This window comes from Callorhinus ursinus, unplaced genomic scaffold (genome assembly GCF_003265705.2).
Source record: "Callorhinus ursinus isolate GAN/ISIS: 27379988/994484 unplaced genomic scaffold, GSC_fseal_2.0 scaffold35, whole genome shotgun sequence".
Classification (NCBI taxonomy): domain Eukaryota; kingdom Metazoa; phylum Chordata; class Mammalia; order Carnivora; family Otariidae; genus Callorhinus; species Callorhinus ursinus.
In genome coordinates, this window is record NW_027397097.1 from 1,742,672 (window position 1) to 1,766,682 (window position 24,011).

General features: G+C 36.6%; 1 protein-coding gene across 7 annotated transcripts in view; it reads left to right on the forward strand.

The window, feature by feature from the left end:
- NUP98 (nucleoporin 98 and 96 precursor) overlaps nt 1-24,011 on the forward strand; it is a 121,003-nt gene that overhangs the window by 36,258 nt on the left and 60,734 nt on the right. For 5 of the 7 annotated variants that reach the window (XM_025894238.2, XM_073879633.1, XM_025894237.2 and 2 more), the window contains 4 exons: nt 6,020-6,112; nt 12,379-12,519; nt 18,099-18,232; nt 20,675-20,862. In XM_025894238.2, the coding sequence (XP_025750023.1) occupies nt 6,020-6,112; nt 12,379-12,519; nt 18,099-18,232; nt 20,675-20,862 (556 nt within the window). The remainder of the gene's footprint in view (nt 1-6,019; nt 6,113-12,378; nt 12,520-18,098; nt 18,233-20,674; nt 20,863-24,011) is intronic. The other 2 variants (XM_025894242.2, XM_073879632.1) reach the window with 1 other exon arrangement.

A 24,011-nucleotide genomic window follows, 5' to 3' on the forward strand; every position in this document is an offset into this window, starting at 1 on the left:
ATTTTATTTATTTATTTATTTATTTATTTGAGAGAAGGAGAGAGGGAGAGGGAGAAGGAAGCTCCCCACTGAGCACGGAACCTGATGTGGCGCTCTATCCCAGGACCCTAGGATCATGACCTGAGCCAAAGGCAGACGCTTAATCGACTGAGCCACCCAGTCGCCCCCGATTTGATATTTTAAAAGATTTATGTATTTATTTTAGAGAGCATGAGCGCGGGGAGAAGGGTGTTGAGGGAGAGGGAGAGAGAGTCGCCAAGCAGACTCTGTGCTGAGCGACCCAGACAGAGATCATGAGCTGAAGTGAAACCAAGAGTTCGCGCTTAACTAACTGCACCACCCAGGTGCCCCTTTAATTTGATTTTTTAACCTTTTTTGTTTTGTTGCTCACTCCTAGTAGTGATTATCATTTCAGCTATTCTTTTTGATTATGGAAGAGTGGTTTTTAGGCAGTGGGCTTGGTTAGCATGGGTATCTATTTTGAGTACTTGTTTATTTTATAAAATTAAGATGGGAAAGATACTTAAAGGTTAAATTAGAGTTTTTCAATCTTTTTTCATCACTGTCACTCCTTCCCCCAAAAGCTTTGTAATCATCTCACCCTGTGAGATTTTAATACCACATGTGTTCTGTTTATCTGTTTATGTACTGTGGCCCTGTGGAGGGCCATAAGCCATTGTATAGCTATGATTCATTTAGCCCCTCAAGAACCAATTTTCCCTTCCTTTGAAAATGCATGTTTTTTGGTAGCATGCTTCATGCTCAGAAAAACAAACATTGTTTTTAGGGGGGTGCTTATGTAGGCTAAAGTGATAAAATGGGCTGGACTTCTGAAATATACTTTATGTTCTTCCATCATTGCAAATTTCTGATTTGTTTGGAGATTTTTTTGTTGTTGTATAAATACATTTATATTCATGTTTGATGTTTTGAAAGTGAAAGATTTCATTTTAATCTAATATGCCTTACTAGCTTATGTGATGAATCTTACTTGTCCTAATTTTTTTTCCTTTTTTAATCCCCATTGTTGACCTAGTGCCTGGCATAGAATAGGTACTCACTAAAACTTGGTTAAATGAATTAATGAGTGAATAAATGGGGCCCTAAGAGTAAGGATTCCCTCTAAGTCAGATGGGGGTTGCATGGTAGCAAGTTTCGTTCTACTCTTGGGTGAATTTAACATCCCATTACTAACCTTGAGGGATCCTATCTAAGTAAGGCTTTCTTTGATATTCTTGTTTTCTTGGGAAGCTGTCAACTTTTGAGTTTGTGGACAGAGTCTTCTGATTTGGAAATAAGCCATATAACAAATCTGGAAATGGGGTAAGATTATACGAAGATTTAGAGCATCATTATATTGTTAGTCACACATCCATTATGGGATTTTGTTTCATTTGGCTGCTGATTAATTCACAGAGTTAAAGGTTAGGGTACCTGCTACTACAGTTGGTGTTGTGAGATCCTTAAGTCATTCTTTAGAGTCATCAGCTCATTTTCTTAGTAAATGATTATTCCTGGGAGGGACGGGTTCAAGATTAAATGAGTATAAGATAGTGTCTGAATTTCCAAATGAATGGAGGAGTAGAATTGTTTCAGGAGAGGAATTACAGACAGTATGTCAACACTTGTGAGCAACAGTTTAAAAAGATTGATTCTGGGACACCTGGGTGGCTCAGATGGTTAAGCGTCTGCCTTCGGCTCAGGTCATGATCCCAGGAGTCCCACCTCGGGCTCCCTGCTCTCAGTGGAAAGCCTGCTTCTGCCGCTCCCCCTGCTTGTGCTCTCTCTGTGTCTCTCTGACAAATAAATAAAATCTTTAAAAAAATAAAAAGATTGATTCTTTGGGTATTGATAAGATGGTGCTGGGCAATAAATCAGTGATTCTTCCATACTATATGGTTAAGTGGACAGTTAAGGAGATATTTGTATACTTAAACATCTTTTTTTTTAAAAGCTAATTTTTCTAAATTCCGATATAATTGAAATACAACATTAATTTCAGGTGTAGAACATATGATTTGGTATTTCTGCCGAATCATATAAGACTAGTTTACATGTTGCTAACATGTTAACAGTAAGACTAGTTAACATGTTACCATATGTAGTTACACGTTTTTTGTGTGTATATGATGAGAACTTTTGGATTACTATTTTAGCAACTTTCGGATATGCAAGACAGTATTAACGATCGTCACCACGCTGTACATTACATCCCCATGACTTACTTATTTTATAACTGGAAGTTTGTACCTTTAGATCCCCTTTCACCCATTTCACCCATCCCCCCATCACCTTCTTCTGGCAACCACCAATCTATTGTCTGTATCTATAAGCTGTTTTTTTGTGTGTGTGTTTTAATAAGATTACACATACAAGTGAGATCCTGCAGTATTTGTCTTTCTCTGTATGGCTTATTTCACTTAGCATAATGCTTTCAAATTCCATCCATGTTGTCACAAATGGCAAGATTTCATTGTCCTTTACAGCTGAATAATACTCCATTATATGTATATATCACATCTTTACCTGTTTATCCATCAATGGCTACTTAGGTTATTTCCTGTATTTTGGCTATTGTAAATAATGCTGCAGTGATTATGGGGGTGCATGTCTTCCCGGGTTAATTTTTTAGTTTTCTTTGGATAAATACCCAGAAGTGGGATTGTTAGATCATATGGAATTTATATATATTTTTTTAATCTTTTTTTTAAAAGATTTATTTATTTGAGAGAGCGAGAATGAGAGAGAGAGAGTACATGAGAGTGGGGAGGGTCAGAGGGAGAAGCAGGCTTCCTGCTCAGCAAGGATCCTGATGTGGGACTCGATCCCAGGAATCCGGGATCATGACCTGAGCCGAAGGCAGTCGCTTAACCAACTGAGCCACCCAGGCGCCCTGGAATTTATATTTTTAATTTTTTGAGGATCCTCCATACTGCTTCCCACAGTTTCTACACCAATTTACATGCTCACCAACGGTGCACCAAGGGTTCCCTTTTCTCCACATTTTTACCAACACTTGTTATTTTTTGTCTTTTTGATAATAGCCATTCTGATAGGTGTGAGGTGATACCTCGTTGTGGTTTTGATTTGCATTTCCCTGATGATTAATGATGTGGAGCATCTTTGCATATGTCTTTTGGCCATCTGTATGTCTTCTTTGTAAAGAAAACAACTCAGATCCTCTGCCCATTTTTAATTAGTTTGTGTTTTTGCTACCGGATTGAGTTCTTTATGTATTTTAGATGTTAACCTCTTATCAGGTCTATGATTTGCAAATATTTTCCCCTTTTCAGTAGGTTACCTTTTCATTTTGTTGATGGTTTCCTTTGCTGTACAGAAGCTTTTTAGTTTGGTGTAGTCCTAGTTTTTTTCTGCTTTTGTTGCCTTTGCTTTTGGTGTCACATCTAAAAAATCATTGCCAAGACAGATTTTTTTTTAATTAACATATAAAGTATTTGTTTCAGGGGTACAGGTCTGTGATTCATCAGTCTTTACACAATTCACAGCGCTCACCATAGTACATACCCTCCTCAGTGTCCATCACCCAGCCACCCCATCCCTCCCACCCCTGGCCACTCCAGCAACCCTCAGTTTGTTTCCTGAGTTTAAGAGTCTTTTATGGTTTGTCTCCCTCTCTGGTTTCGGCCAAGACAGATATTAAGGGCTTAATGCCCATGTATTCTTCTAGGGGTTTTATACTTGCACGTCTTAGAGTTCAAGTCTTTAATTTTTGTTTATGGTGTAAGATGGTGGTCCAGTTTCATTCTTTTGCTGTCCAGTTTTCCCAGCACCATTAATTGGAGAGACTGTCCTTCCCTATTGTATATTCTTAACTCCTTTGTTGTAAACTAATTGACCATTACTTAATCGTCCTTAATTTTCATTTAAAAATTGTTTTGAAATAACAGAGTTGATCAACTTTTGTCAGTTAGAATCGGAGGAAATGTGTGGTATAAACAGCGTAAGTTGGGACTTATTTCCCTCGTGTGGGTTTGAGGTAGTTCACAAGTATCTTACTTTCTGCTGTTTACTGGGCTGGAAGATCCTTTCTGGTTAAATTTTAACTCAAAAAGAAAAAGAGTATCTCCAAGTACATTTTTTCCGTTTTTTTTTCTTCTTTAAAAAAAATTGTGCTTGAGTAGCAGTACTCCCATTTTGTGGCATAGCTATTAATTAGCACAATTGAAGAAAATTTTTAATGTATGATTTAAAATGTATCAGATTTTGTCAGATTCCATGCATTTTTAAGTGACATTAGAAATATATTTTCCAACTGTTTAAATTCTTTGCTTTCATTGAGATAATCCGGATATTGGCATGACTAACTATAACATTCTTAGTTGGTGATAGTGTCCTATATTTCAGGATACTCTCTTTACTCTGTTACCTTTTGTACTTGATCCCCTCCATGATACCTTTTAAAAAGACTTCTGAGTGTTCCATGAATAAGGTTTGCTGTCCAGTGATTGATTTTTTTTTCCCCCTCTTATCAAAAGAGATTAATGATGGGATGCCTGGCTGGCTCAGTCAGTAGAGCATGCAACTTTTTTTCTTTTATAAAGATTTATTTATTTATTTTAGAGAACGAGAGAGAGCATGCGTGCATGTGCACTCCAGTGAGTTGGGGGAGGAGCAGAGGGAAGAGAATCCTCAAGCAAACTCCCCTCCGAGTGCAGAGCCCAATGCAGTTCATGAGTTCATGACCTGAGCCAAAATGAAGAGTCAGATGCTGAACTGACTAAGCCACCCAGGTGCCCCTGGAGCATGCACCTCTTGATCTCAGGGTCTTGAGTTTGAGCCCCCTGTTGGGTGTAGAGATTCTTTAATGATAAAAATCTTTATTTAAAAAAAAAAGATTAATGATATGCTCATTGGATATTTTGTTGATATTTAGCTCCAAAAGGAGTGCAGAAACTTCGTGGACATATCTGAACAAAAGGGAAATAATAGCAATAATGCAGTAGAGGTGTCTTTTGGTGAAACCTATGGGTTTTCAAGGGGAATCATAGGATTTTCTCTAGATGGGAGGTCATAGTGAAGGAGGATGATTTGTTTAACTCTCCGTCATCTCTGATAATGAAACAGTTCAACCCAAGAAAAGTTATTTATAGATTATTTTCTCTTTTAATATCAGCTAGTTAAGTCCTTGAGTGCTCCTATGAGTTGATTGAGTATGACACCATTAAAGTTCCTCCTGTGTGATCAGCCAGGCACACGTTACTGCCCATACATGGTTCATCTGTTCAAAACCAAAGCTACTGTAGAGATTTTTTTTTTTTTAAGATTTTATACATTCATTTGACACAGAGAGAGAGATAGAGTAGGAACACAAGCAGGGGGAGTGGGAGAGGGAGAAGCAGGCTTTCCGCTGAGAGCAGGGTCCCAGGACCCTGGGATCATGACCTGAGCCGAAGGCAGACGCCTAATGACTGAGCCACCCAGGCGCCCTACTGTAGAGATTTTTATAGGTAAATTTCTATTAGCAAGAACCTTTAGCTTCAGTAAAGTGTCTTTGAGATTGTCTTATTTTTAATATATGTATATTTTAAGGTTTATTCAAGTAATCTCTACCCATTGTGGGGCTCAAATTCACGACACTGAGATCAAGAGCCACGTGCTCTACTGACTGAGCCAGTTAGGCACCCTGACTATCTTATTTTTAGTGAAAGTTTGAGGGAATGCATTTTTCTTCCATTAATTAGACATGAAAAATAGGTTTGAGGCTCTGAGTCTTACAAAGGGAATGTATATGCTCAAGCACAATCACTTTAATGGATATTATCTGGTATTGAATATTTCAAGTCTGAAACATAATTAAATAGGAAGATTTTGGGATCTGTTTATAGGCATCAAAATTAAAATTCTTTAAAAAGGTTAAGTTAGCTTACCATTTACGATTTCTAAATAGTAATAACTGACAGGATGCAAAGCTTAGAGTCAGCCTTTTTAAAAATTCCCTTGTATAGGAAATTGAGAGTTGTGTTAACAGTACAGTCCACTCATTCTTTTGTCCTTCTAGGTTTTGGCACAAACACCAGCGGGAGTAGTATTTTTGGAAGTAAACCAGGACCTGGGACTCTGGGAACTGGGCTTGGTGCAGGATTTGGAACAGGTAAGGAACTGTACCATGAGATTTAGGAAGTGACACAGCTTGGCTCTCTAATTGCTGGAACTTAAGACCTCTGTTTGATCATATGCCTGAGAATAAGAGGACTAGATTTGCATTTTCACAAATGGACTTACAAAACATTCCCAGCAGTTTTGCTTTACCAGGTTTTAAAACATTTGGACGTTTTATCTTAAAAGTTGTGTGCTCCCTTTCTATAAAATGTTTTTCTTTTGATAGTCCCAGTCTATCTGGGATTTTTAGTATTTAATGTGAGACTTGTCAGTATGATGGCATTATTAACTTTCAGTTCCCTTGTGCTACCTTTGTAACAGGCAGGCATTTGAGACTTTGAACTGTTAATCAAGTAAGCTTTATTACCCTAATAGTAAGAGAGAGCAGTAAGAACATTAGTTGAAGTAATTAGCAAATACTCTGAGGTTTTAATAAGGTCTGTGCATACCTCTCAGTTCTTTCCACCTTGATGTAGAGCTGTCATACCTTTGTCTCTGTTCCTACTATTGATAATTTATTTTTTAGTGCCTTTGAAGACATTGACCCTTCTGCCTGCCAAACTGTTTTAAAGAATATGAGAGTGGTAGTGGTCATAAATGAATAACAGCATGTATAGTTCCAACAAGGTTGTTAAAGCATATAGTTTTGTCTATTTCTCAAGTCATCTGACCATGGGTGTGTGGTCATTTAGTTGCAAACCATTTATTTCCATAGTCTCTGCTCCCACTATCCAGTTATCTGTTGTCTTTGCTTGTATGCTCTGATCACTTATCTTTCATCTCTCTCTCTTTTTTTTTAAGATTTTACTACTCAGCAATCTCTATACCCAGTGTGGGGCTTGAACCACAACCCTGAGATCAAGAGTTGTATGCTCCACCAACTCAGCCAGCCAGGCACCCCTGTCCTTTCCTTTTTAATAGAACCTCATTTTATACTCTATGAACTATTTCCTTCCATTTTCCTTTTTAAATAAAAGATATAAGTGCTTTAAAAAAATTCAGCAATACAGAAGTACCATGATAAGTCAACGTATATCACTTGTGAAGTAACAGCTATTGAAAGTGTGGCATGTTCTTGTCAGACTCCTTTATGTACATTTTGTACATTTTTTTTCATTTTTCAAATGTGTACAAACACATACTGTTGTACATGTGTGTTTTATGTATTTTCTATTATCTTCTTAAGTAGAAACCATATCCTACATGAGTGGTTTTTTTAAACCAAAGGCTGAGGTACGTTAGTTGGATGTAATAGTTATATAGTGGGCTGCAAACAGCATTTAAGGAAAAAAATATTAGAATGGAAAACTCATTGTACAAAGTAAGGTTAAATATCATTTAATTTTTGTTTTAGTTGTGTGTGTGTGTGTGTGTGTTATGGATCTCCGTGTATTTCATATTGTGTGCTATAGTCAAAAATGTTTAAAACTGAAGGCAACTGCCTTACATGGTATTCTGTATTTCATTTTTTCATTTCCCATGACATTTTGGGCATATAATTTTTTCTTTGGTCAGTATATATATAGATCTGACTTATTCTTTATTTTATTTTATTTTTTTTTAAAGATTTTATTTATTTGAGAGAGAGCACAAGAGGGAAGAGGGTCAGAGGGAGAAGCAGACTCCCTGCTGAGCAGGGAGCCTGATGTGGGACTCGATGTCGGGACTCCAGGATCATGACCTGAGCCGAAGGCAGTCGCTTAACCAACTGAGCCACCCAGGCGCCCTGACTTATTCTTTAAAAATAACTGTTCGGTATTCCATTGTGTATATATGTGCATATATACACATGACACATAAATACATACACATAACATAATTCAGTTTTCCCCTTTTAGTAGACATTTGAGTTATTTGATATTAGCAATGCAGTAGTGAATATCTTTGTTACATAATTTTGTATGTGTTAGTATTACTATAGGATTGATAGCTGGAATTGGGTCAGAAGATACGCACATTTTGAATTTTGGTCAGTCTTGCTAATTTGCCTTCCAAAAAGAATGCCAGTATGAATTTTTGCTCTCATTGTATTAATGTGCTCATTTTTCCCATACTTTTCCATATTGTTGGACTTTTTCATCTTTACATGCATGATAGTGGAAATTGGTGTATTCTGATTTGCACTTCACTGATTACTGATGAAGGATACCCTTATGTATGTTTACTGGCCATTTGAATTTTAATTCCTTATTCATAATATTTGATCATTGTTTCTTCATCTATTTTTGAGAGTGCTTTATATATTGTGGATATTAACTCTTTTGGGTTGTATGGTAGAGTTTTATTTGAACTTTTTAACTTATCCAAATTCTATCACATATATTTTACAAGAAATAAAAATTAAAAAGCTGTAGTTTTTGTGTAGTGTGAATCCTAAATTTAAGCAGAATATATCATCTGACATCAGTGTTCTCTTCTAATCCTGGAGGTAAAATTAGCTTTGGTGTGGGCATATTACAAGCTTTTTCAAGGGTAGTTTTGACCCTAGACAGTTTGTGAACCATAAACCTAAAGCTCAGGTAAGATGCTACTTTAATGTCTGTTACAGATATTTCCACCAAGTGTTTAAGTTTACCATTTAATTTTATGGTATCGTCATGTACAAGTTTTATTTTTATTTTACTTTTTTTTAAAGATTTTATTTATTTATTTGACAGAGAGAGACATAGCGAGAGAGGGAACACAAGCAGGGGGAGTGGGAGAGGGGGAGAGAAGCAGGCTTCCCGTGGAGCAGGGAGCCCGACGTAGGGCTCGATCCCAGGACCCTGGGATCATGACCTGAGCCGAAGGCAGACGCTTAACAACTGAGCCACCCAAGCACTCCACAAGTTTTATTTTTATGTGGTTAAAGTTGTCATTCTTTCCTTTTTGGCTTCTAGGTTTTGCAGGTTGTTAGCAGTGCCTTCTCCTATAGTCCCAAGTTATATAATGTCATATAGCTTTTTCTAATGCTATCATCTTCTCTTCCACAATAATGTAATTTCTCAACCTTTTTATTTATTTGAATATGTTCAGTTTTCCTTAAGTAGTTCTACCTCAGAGACAACAGGTAACATTTTTACTGCTGTAATATATTCCTCATTCATGCTTTGTTTGTATAAACTAAAACCCAAATACAATCAGTAAAGAATTTTATGCCTCCAACCTTAGCAGCAATAGATCATGTAGGGAAATGAGAGTTCTGTGAACCACCATGCATACACTTTTGGAATTCTTTGATGGTCACCTCTGCTAAAGCAGACTTTAGGCTTTGAGAGCGGTGTGTCTTGAGATGTTATATGTAAATACCCACGTTCATGAACTCTGCATTTCATGATGTCACAAGTAGAATTGCACTGTAGCTTTGGGTGATGTCTTTTTGGGGCACTAGCTAAGTGGGTATTCTGTGCACCTTTTTTTTGAGTGATGGAGATTCATACTCCTTTTATTTTGAGAGATGGAGATTCAGACTCCTACCTCAGCAAAGGTAAAATTTCCTATAACAAATTTTCCTGTAAAAACATTTTGTGTTATTCTTTGGCGTGTGATATTTTCCCACCTGATGTGCTCAGACTAAGGAATACTCATTAAACCATGGGAGTATAAGTTTCTGATTTGACAGTGATATTAACTGTCATTGGCACTATCAATAGTATGGCATTTTCTCGGTAGTTACTTGATAATATTAAGAAATTTTAGTTCTTAAAAATTTTCCATGAAGTAATAAGTTTAAGGGTACATCTAGTAAAGTTCATTGTTACTAAGGTATACGCAGAAAAATTTACCCAAAGTAACAGATACCATAAATAAAATTAAATTTTAATGTTTATTAGAAGATCTCAAAAGGAATATAACCATTTTCGCTTTTCTCTTGAGTATCCTTGGAGTTTCTAGGGTCACTATTACCATGGTGCTCCCCATATATCTGCTTTACGATTCCTACAACTAATTATAAATATACTACATTTTATAAATTGACATTATCTTCCATCAGAATGTCCCTTAACTTGTGGACTATTAGTAGGTCCTTTCATTAAGCATAAAAATCCATTTGCATAATAGGAGACAGCTCTGGATAAAATGCATATTTTTCCTTTAATAAATTGCAACAGTGTGCAGACAGGTCACTTTATGACAGTCTCTTTCCAGGTCACCTGAACCTCCCAATGCCTTTTTTATTCTTTTTTGGCTTACTGAAATAACAGTGGTTTTTAGACTGTTTCATGGTTCTTCATCAAGGACTGCTACAAAGGTGAGGAAAATACACCCATCCAGATGAGAAATTTTTGTCCATTTTATTTTTTTATTTTTTTAAAAAGATTTCATTTGTTTGTCAGAGAGAGAGAGAGTGCGCACAAGCAGGGGGAGCAGGCAGAGAGAGAAGCAGGCTCCCCACTGAGCAAGGATCCTGATGCTGGACTTGATCCAGGACCCTGGGATCATGACCTGAGCCAAAGGCAGATGCTTAACTGACTGAGCCCCTGAGGCGTCCCTGTCTGTTTTATATATTTGGGTTTCTTCTAAGTTTTTGTTCAGGGGGTAAAGAGGTATTTGTTACCTGGAAAAATAAAGAATTCTGAAATTAGTGCTATAAACTATGTCCTTCAAGGAAGTAATTTCAGTTTTTCTTGGAATTTTCACCAATTTCTAATGGTTTACAACTTCTAAAGGAGTCTTACTTCCTATTCTAAAGCTGGGCTTTGGGAGAAGTAATCCCTTTGCTACATTGTTGTCTTCTTGTTATTAATGAGGTTATACAGTTAAGGAATGTTTTGTCCATTCAGTAGTTACCCTCACTAATTTATATTGTATGGATTCTCTGAGTATAGACTTCCTGGTTTTTTTTTTTTATTGTAAAGCAGTTCATATTTGATTTTTTTTTTTTTTTAAGATTTATTTTAGAAAGAGAGTGCAAGCAGGTGCAGAGAGAGAGGGAGAGAGAATCTCAAGCAGGCTCCACACTGAGTGCAGAGCCCAATGGGAGGTTCGATTTCACAACTCTGAGATCATGACCTGAGCTGTGAAATCAAGTTTTGGAAGCCTAACTGATTGAGCCACCCAGGTGTCCCTCCATATTTTTGACCTCTAAGTATTATATCTTTGAAATGATTTTATCTCGCTCAAGATGCATTGTTGCGTTAAAAGGAACTTTAGATCTTCTAAATTGCCAGTAACTTTTTGAGGAGGAAGTGATGGAAATTTTTAAAGAATTTTTGTGCCAATAATTTATTCTAAATAAATTCATCCCATTTTCACTGCCAACAACAAGATCCATAAGCAAGATTCATTAGGCTTTAAAACATAAGTTTCTGCAGTGGGTTTCCCCTTGGTGAAAATAAGTTTTTATTCCATCCGGTCTGATTCATGGTGAAACCTGAGTCTGCTCAGTAAGCACGTCACAAGGCATTTAGCTTTTTTTTTTTTTAAAGTTTTACTTATTTAAGTAATCTGTATACTCCAAGTGGGACTCTTAACTCATGACCACAAGATCAAGAATCACACTCTCCTCCAACTAAGCCAACCAGGTGCCCCCATTTAGCTTTTTATAAAACAAAACGTTTGTCTTGGTGTAGTTTGCATGAGATGGTATATTTGAAAGTGTTACTTTTGCTATTCAAAGATGTATTGGGTTTGATTTTCTATAGTTTAGCCTATAAGTTAGTCAAAAAGATGACATTGTGTTTGGTTCATCTGCATATTTTGATTTGCAAATACTGAAATTTAAGGAGACTTGATTATTTTTTAATTCTTTCAAACTCTGTATTACTATAGTGTAGCAGTTAGGAACCCTGATTGTATTGTCAGATGCACCAACGTTTGAACCTCATTTTCACCATTTACTACATTTGTGACATTGAGCTGATTACTAAACCCTCAGTTTTCTCATCTGTTAAATGTGGATATTTCCTACTTCAGGCTTACGAAGATTAAGTGAGATACTAGCTAATATTTAATGAGTATTAGTATCTACCAATCCTCTTGTAAATATTTAATATGTGTTTATTCATTTTAACCTTAGGATAGATATCTGTGTATTACTATCTCATGTTATAGTTGAGGAAACTGAAGCACAGAGAGGTTAAATATTTTGCCTCTGATGTATATAATGTACTCAGCACAGTGCCTGGCAATAATTAGCATTTACTGTATTACATACTCTTGTTGAAATGAGTGGTCATTATGAAGTTTCCAAATGTATTATATTTTTAAATAACTGACCTCTGGCATAACATTCAAAGGATCTCCTGTGGCGCTTTTTCTTTCCTCTTGTCTCCATAGCTCTTGGTGCTGGACAGGCATCTTTGTTTGGGAACAACCAACCTAAGATCGGAGGGCCTCTTGGTACAGGAGCCTTTGGGGCCCCTGGATTTAATACTACGACAGCCACTTTGGGCTTTGGAGCCCCCCAGGCCCCAGTAGGTAAGTGTCAGTCACTTTAGAAGGCTTTGCTTAGTTTGTTTCTTGCTAATACTTGACTTGGTGACCTGATTTTCCTCCCAGTCCATCCCACCCCTACCAAAGCAGTACACAGACGCACATCATTAAACAGTCATGTGGTGCAGAAGGGCTTGTGATGGATCCTGGCCTTTTCCACTTCCCCACCCACGCCTCGTCCCCTAAAGAGACTGCTTTGTTATGGCCACTTTGTTTCCTGGTATATAGTTAAGTTCCTATCTCTAAATGATGTGCTTATGTTGCTTTGTTTTGCTTTATTTATTAAGCCTTAAATAAATTTAACTTGTTAATGGTAGATGAGAAATAGAGCTCACTTATCACCTACCTCTGTGTTCTTTATTCACTTTTCCTAATATACCTGTGTTACTAAATACCCTAAGTTTAGTTTTATCTACTGGAGTATTTTTCGTGTTTCATTCATTTGAATACCCTTTCCTAGTTTTTGCCCTCTCTGCCTCCTACGTCTGTTGTTATTTTTAACTTAAAATTAACTTTTTAGCTTAAATGTCTTTTTAAAAGAAATCCGTTGTATTGGAGATAAAAAGCTGTTACCACCTGGCATAAATTAGAGTAACTAAGTGAATGAGAGAGAGCAAGAGAAAGATGTACCATTGATATCATGATCCGTGTACCACAGTTGGATAAGCCCTTTGCAAATTTAATATCATGATATCCCATACTATCATGATCCGTGTACCACATTTGGATAAGCCCTTTGCAAATTTAAGCCGGGTCCCTTCATACTTTTTCTTGTTCTGTCAACTGAAGAGTATTTCTTGAGTCCTCTTGATCAAGTAAGGGTATTAGTGCCCTTTCTTACCCTTCTTTTTTTCCTCATTTCTTCTTTTGCCTTCTTTATATTTTCATATTGAAAGTGATGATGATGTATTCTGTCCTATAATTATTACCTTCATCTTTTCTCTGATTAAAGAATAATTTAAAAGTTGTAAAGGCGAACACAGCATATTATTACAACTATGAAAACATTGCTGCCCAGCCACATACACCTTTTTTATACAGCTTTTTCTTTCTCCTAGAATTTCTAATTCTTTTTTCCCCTTGGATTACCAGTCCTTATCACCTTCCTGAACTGGTCCAAATTCTTAAGGATGGTATCAGAATTCTTTTACCCTGGATGTCACTCATTGATCCCTCTGTCCTTCCTCCTGCAGCAGTATGAACTCTGATTATTCCCTAGGCCTTCAGCATTGCTCCCAGTATTCCCTTCAGGGCTACTCAGTGGGAACCGCTCTGTCCTAGGTGTAGGTTTTTCCCTTTTATTTATTTCCTGAATTGTCTGGAATGTGTTTTTAAGTAAAGTGTATATGAAGGGTAAACTTTGATCACTTATAGGTCTGAAAATACCTTTTTTGTTCCTCATGCTTTAATGTTATGGAATTCTAGTGTGAAAATAATTTATCCTCAGAACTTGGACTGTATTTCTTGCATTAACCATTATGTGCTGTGAAGTCTAATGCTTTTCTGATTCTTGAGATGTGTTCAGCTACTACCCCCACAGGCATTTAGGATTGTCCCTTTGTCCTGAAATTTCACTGACTTGCTTATACCCTTTTTTTTTTTAAGGTTTTTTTTTGAGTGGGGGGAGGGGCAGAGGGAGAAGGAGAGAGAATATTAAGCAGGCTCCACACCCAGCCCAGAGCCCGACATGGGGCTCTATCTCACAACCCTGAGATCATGACCTGAGCCAAAATCAAGAGTTAACCAGCTGAGCCACTCAGGTGCCCCCTTTCTAAATGCTTGATTTTTAAGCTGTGTTTCTACTTTTTAGGAGATTTCTGAATGTCTTCTAAATCATCATCGTTTTGAATTTTTATTTTCAGTTTAGCAAGAATTCTTTCTTATTCTCTGAAAGTTCCTTTTCTCAAGCATCTGGTTCTTAGATGCAATTTTTTCTTGAAACTTTGTTAATTGGCTTTAAAAAAATTTTTTTAGGACTTTTCTGTGCCTTAAATCTTCAGGATTATTTTTGCTTTGGTCCTACTCTTTAATGCTCTGTGATCTTTACCATTCATATTCAAGAATAAAATAATAAAAAGCTCACTGGCAGTTTATGTGTATGAGTAGAGCTTGTTTACCAGTAAGTTTCACTTTAAGGTAAGTAGTTCAGGAACCACCTATTATCCAAGGGTCCTCTGATTGTTATATTCTTAGCTCTGGGATGATGCAGGTACTGAAACGAGTTGCCCTTGTTCTTTCCATATGTAAATTTGGTTTCATCAGAGGCACACTCTGATGTTTGGCTTATCTGTTGAGGATCAGGGATTAGGAAGGATGAAGGTATGGGTGTTTATATATGTACTTTGCATTGGTTCATCTCTCCTGCTTTCAGTCTCACTTCATCAAACTTGGTATCATTGAATCCCTAATCTTTCTGGGATTCTACAGGGCAGATATGCTCCACTTTGGGCTGTAATCCCCTATGAATGTACTCTAAGCTATCCTTCTCTCTATCCTGCTTTGTCACTCCTCTGTGCACTTCTTTCCCCTAGAAATTTGTTATATTTTCTCTTCTGTTCATTTGTTATGTCCCATTCTTTGTCATTGTGGGTTATATAGATATATTTTAATTTGTTTTAAACATAGATTTTACATAGGGGCACCTGGGTGGCTCATTTGGTTAAGCATCTGCCTTTGGCTCAGGTCATGATCCTGGGGTCCTGCAATTGAGCCCCGCATCTGGCTCCTTGCTCATCAGGGAGTCTCCTCCCTCTCCCTCTGCTCCTCCTTCCCGTTTGTGCGTGCACACTCACGTGCTCTCTCTTTCTCCCTCTCACTCACTCTCCTCTCAAATAAATAAAATCTTTTTTAAAAAACAGATTTTACTTAGATCTTTGGTGTGGAGGTGAATTAGAATTGTAATTTGAACATTAGAATAAGCTTTATCATTAAAAGTGATATTTTCACTTTTATTTCTTTTCCTTAGTTTTAGTTGTTTTCAGTAGGACATACCATAAATATTGTAACCTACCATTTTTACTTGGATAGTGTTTTGAATAGTTTGGGTTTTTAAAAAAATTTTTTTAAGTTTTATTTATTTAAGTAATTTCTACACCCAGCATGGGATTTGAACTCACAACCCTGAGATTAGGAGTAGCATGATCTTCTGACTGAGCCAGCCAGGCACCCCTTGAATGGTTTTTGATAATCCATCTTTTTCTGAAGTCAATTAAAAGTTCCTGAGATGAGCATTTAGTATTACAGTTACATAATGGTACTGTTACCACACATTTAAAAGTAGCTGTATTGCCTTTTAGAATGTACATCTTTGCATCATAGGATGTTAGTTGGAAGGTGCTTTAGAGCTTATGTGAGTCCTCTCTTACTGTGGGAGTTCCTCAGTTACAGTTTTCCAAGTCAGTCTGGTCCATTGTTTTCAGGTTGTTTAGAAACCAAAACATGCCTCCCTAGAATTTCCACTCAGTGATTCTACTTTTACCTCCTAAGCTAAGCAAACCAGTTTGTTACAGTTTCTTTGCAGTAACCCTATTGTCTTTCTTCCAGATAAAATATCATCAGGTTTTTCTATTCTCAGACTTTATTTTTTATACTTTTTCCTGTGCCTTTAATCATTTGGTCATGATGTGGCTTTTCAGTATGTTTTCAAATTTCTGTGACCGGAATTGACTGTAACACAAATGGTAGCTTAACTAGTGCTTATGTTTGATTGTTCTCTTATTTTTGCTAACATATCAGCTCTCTTATCTATATTTTTAAATAATACAGTCAACTTAGAGAATATTTCATATTTAAGCATACAAAAATAAAAACATCCTATTCACACACTTTCCTAATTACGTTTGGATTTGTTAAAGGAGTTCTTATTCTTTTGAGTAAGCCCAGATGGGGTGACCTATTATACTTGTTAATGATGGGATCAGCTGGTACGTGTCAGTGTTATTTTTAATGGATAATTGCCTGTCAAGTAACTGACTAGTGAATATTAGAATTCTTACAAAAACATCCAGGTTTTCTTGAGTCTCCTTGAATAGTCCGTAGAATAACATTTATGCTGTTGTTGTGTGGCATTCTGTACTGAAGCTACTTTATTATATTTTTTTTCCTCACTGATACTTAAATTGGATTTAGGAACATCATACACATGATTTGCTGTGTGCTCTTTAAATTGACATCTCTGGGTTTCACAGTCTTGAGCAAACTTGTACTCTCCCCTTATATATTAGCATACAGTTTTAGTATTTAATTAATACATCTGATTTTAAGAACGCTTAATTTGACTAAGGTGGATTTACCCCCTTTTTCGTTACTTAAGCTTTAGCTCTCTGTTCTGGGTTTGTTGTTGCTGCTGTTGTGTTTTTTTTCTCCCTGTTGTATCAAAATTTTCCAAATGTTTTGTTTGAGGGATTCCTTCAATGTGGATTATCTTATTATGTTTTGGCATTAGCCTTGTTTTAAACACTTATAAAGGAAAAAAGTGTTTTTATCTCTAAAATTACTTAGGTGTGATTTGATTTTTTTTTTTTAATGAGTATTTTTGGAACTATTTTGCCAAGAGGTTTCTTCTTCAATCAGGGTATAACGCAGATAGTTGTGGGGGTTTTCTTGTTTATTTTTTACTGTGTGTGATTATAGATCATTCCTTTTCTGTTCCCTAAATTCTCTGTGACTAATGACATGTTTTTACACTTTAAAAGAAAATTAGACTAATTGGAGTGATATTTTTTCTTTCAATTTTTACTTGAATATAATATGAATATTAAATGTAAATAATAAACATAATAAGGACACCTTTACAGCCATTTTCATTTTTTGTATTCCACTTTCTTCCTCAATAATCTTAGTATACTTAATATTTTTCATTCTGGAATTTTTACTTACTAAATTAAATCAAAGGTATTTCCTTATTTCCACCGTGAAACACACTGTCATTATTTTTAATAACTATTTAACCCACCATGTTGATGTATCATGATTTTTACAGCTATTAATATTGGGTATAGGTTGTTTCCAAGTCCTAACAAATACAGATAATATTTATTGAATATTTACAAACATTTCTTTGTTTCTAGTTTATTTAAACCCTTGGGTTAAATTTCCATGATTGAAATGAGTAGGTTAAAAAATAAAACAGTATTTGCTTTATGTACTGTCCTATGATTTCTTTTAGACAGAGTAAGTCAATTTATAATGTGTCTAGAAGTCAAAGATTATAATTCTTTTGCTATAGCTGATACATATACAACTAATAGATACTGAGGTAGATAGAAAATATTTCTTCAAGGTTGTTTAAATTGCATTTCATTGATTATTAGTGACAACGAACACCTAAGTAAAATTTTTTGTGTGTTGTCTTTTATGAAATGCCTCTTCATATCTTTTACCCATTAGTTTCTTTGGTTGTTGATTTTCTTCACAGTTTGCTCCTCTGCTCTCCGCCAATAATGCCATTGAGTGAGTCTGAACATTTTGAAGACGTCTCCAAAATAATTCTGTGTTCTCTTGCTGTAATTGCATTGGATCCCTGGACTGACATCTTCCTTTCTCTTTTCTTTTTTTTCAAAAAGCTTTGACAGATCCCAATGCTTCTGCTGCCCAGCAAGCTGTTCTCCAACAGCACATCAATAGTTTAACGTACTCACCTTTTGGAGACTCTCCTCTCTTCCGGAATCCCATGTCAGACCCTAAGAAGAAAGAAGAGGTAAATTTAAGGATGCTTTTGTAAAGTTTATTCTCAGATCAAGAGGAACTAAATGTGGAGAATATAATTTCTTAATAAGCCTAAGCAGAGTTAGGTGTAATTAAGTTTTTAAGACACATTATTTGTGCTTTTCACTGAGCCAGGAGATAGATTTTGTTTGCTGTATCTGGAAGGCAGCATGACTAAAATAGTGAAATGAACACTGGACTGAAGGTGAGGGCTGAGACTTTTCAGTAACCCTGAAATAAGGCATATATTATTATTCCCATTTTATAGTTGAACAAACTAAGGCTCAGAGAGGCTGATTTTCTGAAAATCATAATATTCTTAAGTGGCATATCAATATCTTTTCTCCTGGTTTCTACAGTTAACTTTGTCTTAATTTTTTATGCTCTAGTGTCAGAGAAATGATCTTCTGCTCACTGTGGTGTGGGTTAAAAGTAGGCTTTGGTCTGTTTAATCCTTGTGTTACCATGTACAATGAGCATGTCTTCGCTTCTGAATGTGTTTCTTCATCTGTAAAATGGGGATAGTAATACTGTTTAATCTTGAGAATTAAGTGAGATAATGCATACCTGGTTTATTTTAATAAGTTGGTCAGTCTACAGATACTATTGCTCAGTTATTTAAATGTCATCTCATTTCTCCCTCACTGGTTTTTTGAATTAACCCTATAACTAGATATAAAGAGAAGTAAGATAGGAATTTAAAGTGCTTTTTAACATGCTGCATAAATATAAGTTTTGCTTAGATGAAAATTTTGTGTGGGACATCCAGGTGGCTTGGTCAGTTAAGTGTCTGACTCTTGATCTCAGCTCAGGTCTTGATCTCAGGGTCATGAGTTCAAGCCCTGCCCTGGGCTCCATCCTGGGCATGGAGCCTACTTTAAAAAAGAAAAGAAAATTATGTGTTATTTGTGCAGCATAATTACAGGCCTAAATATGTGCTAGTCACTGTGTTCAGTACTGAGGATACAAAATGAAAACAACTTAACTTCTAAGAGCTTGCTATTTATTTAGTCAGGAAAATTGGATCTGTTAATGTGTTTTTTTTTATTATTTTTATTTTTTTAAAGATTTTATTTATTTGACAGAGACACAGCAAGAGAGGGAACACAAGCAGGGGGAGTGGGAGAGGGAGGAGCAGGGAGCCTGACGTGGGGCTCGGTCCCAGGACCCTGGTATCATGACCCAAGCCAAAGGCAGACGCTTAACGACTAAGCCACCCAGACGCCCCTGTTAATGTGTTTAAATTTACTCAAGCTCAATATAGTAAATACAGTAATAAAATAACCCATTAGCTGATGAATGGATAAACAAAGTGTGTGTGTGTGTATATTTATATATATATATATATATATATATATATATATATATATATATATGATGAAATGTCAGTCATAAAAAAGAATGAAGTACTGATAATGTGCTACATACAACATGGGTGAACCTTGAAAACATTATGCTGGGTGAAAGAAGACAGACAAAAGAGGCCACATGATTCCATTCATATAAAATGCTTAGAATAGGCAAATTTACTGAGACAAAGTAGATTCATGTTTGCCTAGGGAAACTGGAATTGGAGGCACAACATTTCTTTTTGGAGTGAGGGGAATGTTCTGCACTTATATAGTGGTGATTCTTGCACAACTTAGTAGATATACTAAACCCCCCCTGAATAGTTTGCTTTAAAATGGTGAATATTATGTTAAGGAAGAGTGTAGATTTTTGGGTGAGTTTGATAAGGCTTTGCAAAAGAGGTAACATTTAACTTTTTTTGAGTATATATGGAGAAGTTGGTAGAACTAGGTTAAGACATTCCAAGCAATGACACACAATTGTGAGAGATCACTAAAAAGATCTAGGAAGGTTCATTGTTGCTGAAGTGTAAACAGTCTGCATTGTAAAGAGAAGCAAACTGTGACAGGGTTTTATATGTTAGACATTGTTGTTTCAAGTGGTTATATAATCCCATGTATAATGTTTAGTAGGAAAACAAATCTATAACATCCAGAGCAGATGTTATAGAAAATAATAAAGGTGCCATCAAAATCAACCTAAAGTCTTATTTTAGTTGTATGTCTCTTCTACTAACTTGTAATTTCCTCAAAAATCAGGGAAAGTGATTTCATTATTTTTATTGCCAGTACTTAGTGTTTGACTCATGGCAACTACCAATGTTTACTAAATGCTGAATAAATGCCAGCTAATAACCATTTTTTAAAGAGTGATTTGGATTGGACAGAAGTTGAGTATTAATTCATGGGTGCATCTCAGTTTATTTTGAAGTTTAAGATTTTTGGTTTAGTTGAAAAATAAACAGAGGTATCTAATTGGATAAATGGCAAAGATATTTGAACTCTGTTCTTAAGATTTTTTTTTTTAAGGCCAAATAATGCATTTGAGTTAAACTGGAATTTTCCTTGATGCTTTTGTTTTTCAGAGATTGAAACCAACAAATCCAGCAGCCCAGAAGGCTCTCACTACACCTACTCATTATAAACTAACACCCCGCCCTGCCACCAGAGTTCGACCAAAGGCTTTACAAACAACAGGCACGGCCAAGTCACATCTCTTCGATGGGCTAGATGACGATGAGCCATCCTTAGCCAATGGAGCATTCATGCCCAAGTGAGTTTATTTTTGTTAACATAAATTAAAAGTAAATATTAATTTAAACTAAGTACAAAATAATATGTATTTACCTAAATGTAGTACAAATGATGTAAGCTTAGGTTTTTGTTTGCTTAAAGATTTATCTATTTATCTATTTATTTTAGAGGGAGAAAGAGAGCATGGACATGCTCGAGTAGGGGAAGGGGTGGAGCGAGAGAATCTTTAAGCAGACTCCCCACTGAGCACAGAGCCCAAACCCTGGAAGCTCGACCCAGGGCTCTATCCCGTGACCCATGAGATAATGGCCTGAGCCAAAACCAAGTCAGACCCTTAACTGGCTGAGCCACCCAGGCCACCCCTGTTTTTAATTTGGAAAAATAGAGAATATCACAAATAATAAAAGTGGCCTGATAGTTCTTCAAGGATAACCATGGTTAACATAAAAATATTTTTACTGTTGGGACGCCTGGGTGGCTCAGTTGGTTAAGCGACTGCCTTCGGCTCAGGTCATGATCCTGGAGTCCCGGGATCGAGTCCCACATCGGGCTCCCTGCTCAGCAGGGAGTCTGCTTCTCCCTCTGACCCTCTCCGCCTCATGCTCTCTATCTCATTCTCTCTCTCAAATAAATAAATAAAATATTAAAAAAAAAAATATTTTTACTGTTTTACTAATATGCATGTTTTTTTTGTTTTATTTTGAGATTTTAGTGCTTACATAATTTTAAGCAGAAGACGCTTTTTTCTTAAAACTTATATTGGCCAAACCAATTAAGAATATCTCTACATAATTTTATGTATGGAGCCTGTTTTCCTCTCCCTCTCCTTCCAGCTCACGCTCACTCTCTCTTAAATAAATAAAATCTTTAAAAGAAATATACATATACACACACACACACACACACACACAGTGGACTGGTGCTTCAGAAAAAATGGAAAGTCCAATTTTATATATTTCTTAGCACATAATTGGACTATTTTGAAGTCAGGGACAGTGTATTATTCATGTTTATGTCCCAGTATTTAGGAATTTTTTTGGCACAGAAAGGATTAGGGTGGGAAGGTATACATTTTGCTAATAATACCACCTCTGTCCCCTTCCTGGCTTCCACTTCTGTGTTCTTCCTCTCAACAGTCTTTGCTTCATGGATCAGAACTATTTTAGAAGAGTTCATCTCTCTTTCCTTGATTCTTCAATTGGCTTGCAGGAACCCCATGGCCCCCTGATTTTCTTCCTACTGTATTGGTTGCTCCTTCTGTCTACTTCGCTGGTTCCTCTTCTCAGCCTTTTAAAATTGGAATGCCTCTGAGCTTAGTTCTTGATCACATTTTCTTTACTGTCTCCCAGAGTGATTTAATTTAGTTTCATAGCTTTATATGTCATTTATAGTCATTTATAGTCTGATGATTTCTAACCTTTTATCTCCACCCCAGACTTTTCTCCCAAACTCCAGATTTTTATACCCAGCCCCACCCAACATCTCCACTTGGATGTCTAAAAGATATTTATTTCAAAATTAACATGGCCAACACTGAACTCCTCATCTTCTACCTCACACCTGTTCCATCCATAGCCTTCCCTATCTCAGATAACTGTGTTTCCATCATTCTAGTTGTTCAGGCCAGAAACTTTGGAATCATCCTTGACTTCTTTCATATATCCCACATCTGAAGCATCAGCACATCTTCTTTGTTGAACCTTCAAAAATTACCTAGTATCTGACCAATTTACCACTTTCACTGTTACTAACTACCCTGATCCAAGCTATCATCATCTTTCTTTTTCTTTTTTTTTTTTCCCCAAGATTTATTTTTAAGTAATCTCTATACACAGTGTGGGGCTTGAATTCAACCCTGAGATCAAGAGTCACATGCTCCACCAGTTGAACCAGCCAGGCGCCCCTCAAACCCATCATCATCTCTTTTTTTTTTTTTTTTTTTTTAAAGATTTTATTTATTTATTTGACAGAGAGGCAGCGAGAGAGGGAACACAAGCAGGGGGAGTGGGAGAGGGAGAAGCAGGCTTCCCTCTGAGCAGGGAGCCCGATGCGGAGCTCGATCCCAGGACCCTGGGATCACGACCTGAGCCGAAGGCAGACGCCCAACGACTGAGCCACCCAGGCGCCCCCATCATCATCTCTTGACTGAATTACTACAATATTCTCCTGATCTTTCCAGCTTTACCCTTAGCCCTTTGCATTCTGTCCTAAATATAGCCAGCACAGTGGTCTCTTTGAAGTGTAAGGCATATCATGTCACTTTTCTGTCCAAAATCCTGTGGTGGTTCATATTTTACTCAGAGTAAAGGCCAAATTCCTTACAGTGGTGTGTAAGGTGCTGTAAGATCTGATCTTGTTTGGTAACTTCCTTGTGAAGACATCTACTACTCTCTGTTGTTTACTCCGCTCTGATTTTAGTGCTTCCTTGCCGCTGTTAGGACAGGAAAGGCATGCTCTTGCCTTTCAGTCTTTGCCATACTTGTTCTCTTTGCCTGGAACACTTCTCCCCGTAAGTCCATATATTAACTCTCACTGTTTACTCACATATCCCTTCAACGAAGACTACTCTAACCCGTCTGTTTAAAATTGCACCCATCTTTTCTCTTGTCACCATTCCCCACATTCTTATCATCTTTTCTCTTTTTTCCTCCTACCTTCTAATAAAATTTATTTTTTTTTATATTTTTCATCTGTTTTTTCCCTCTGGAACATAAGCTCTATATAGGTAGGTACCTTTGCCCCATGTTGGGTATAGAGATTATTTAAAAATAAATCTTGGGTAAAAAAAGAAAAAGAATGCATCTTACGAGGCATAAAGGAGCTAAGTAAGAGTATAGAATCCCAGTTATAGGATCGAGGGGCTCCCTATAAGAGATGGAGGTCATCTAAGCCAACAGATAAGAGGGGATGGAGATTGGAAAAGTCTTTTGAGTTTATCCTCTCACCTTGTTAGAATCTAGAATTTAATCTTAACTGTATTTAACTATCTAAAGGAAATGGCATATGCCCCTATTCACTTCCTAACCAGGCCTTGGGCTATCACTTTATAGCTCTGTAAACAGTTCCCATATCATACCACAGAAGGTAAAGGATTCATGAAGGACTTTAGGAGTATGGCTACCCCTAGAACAGTATTGTTTGCTCTGAAAGATGAATTTGGTAGATTGA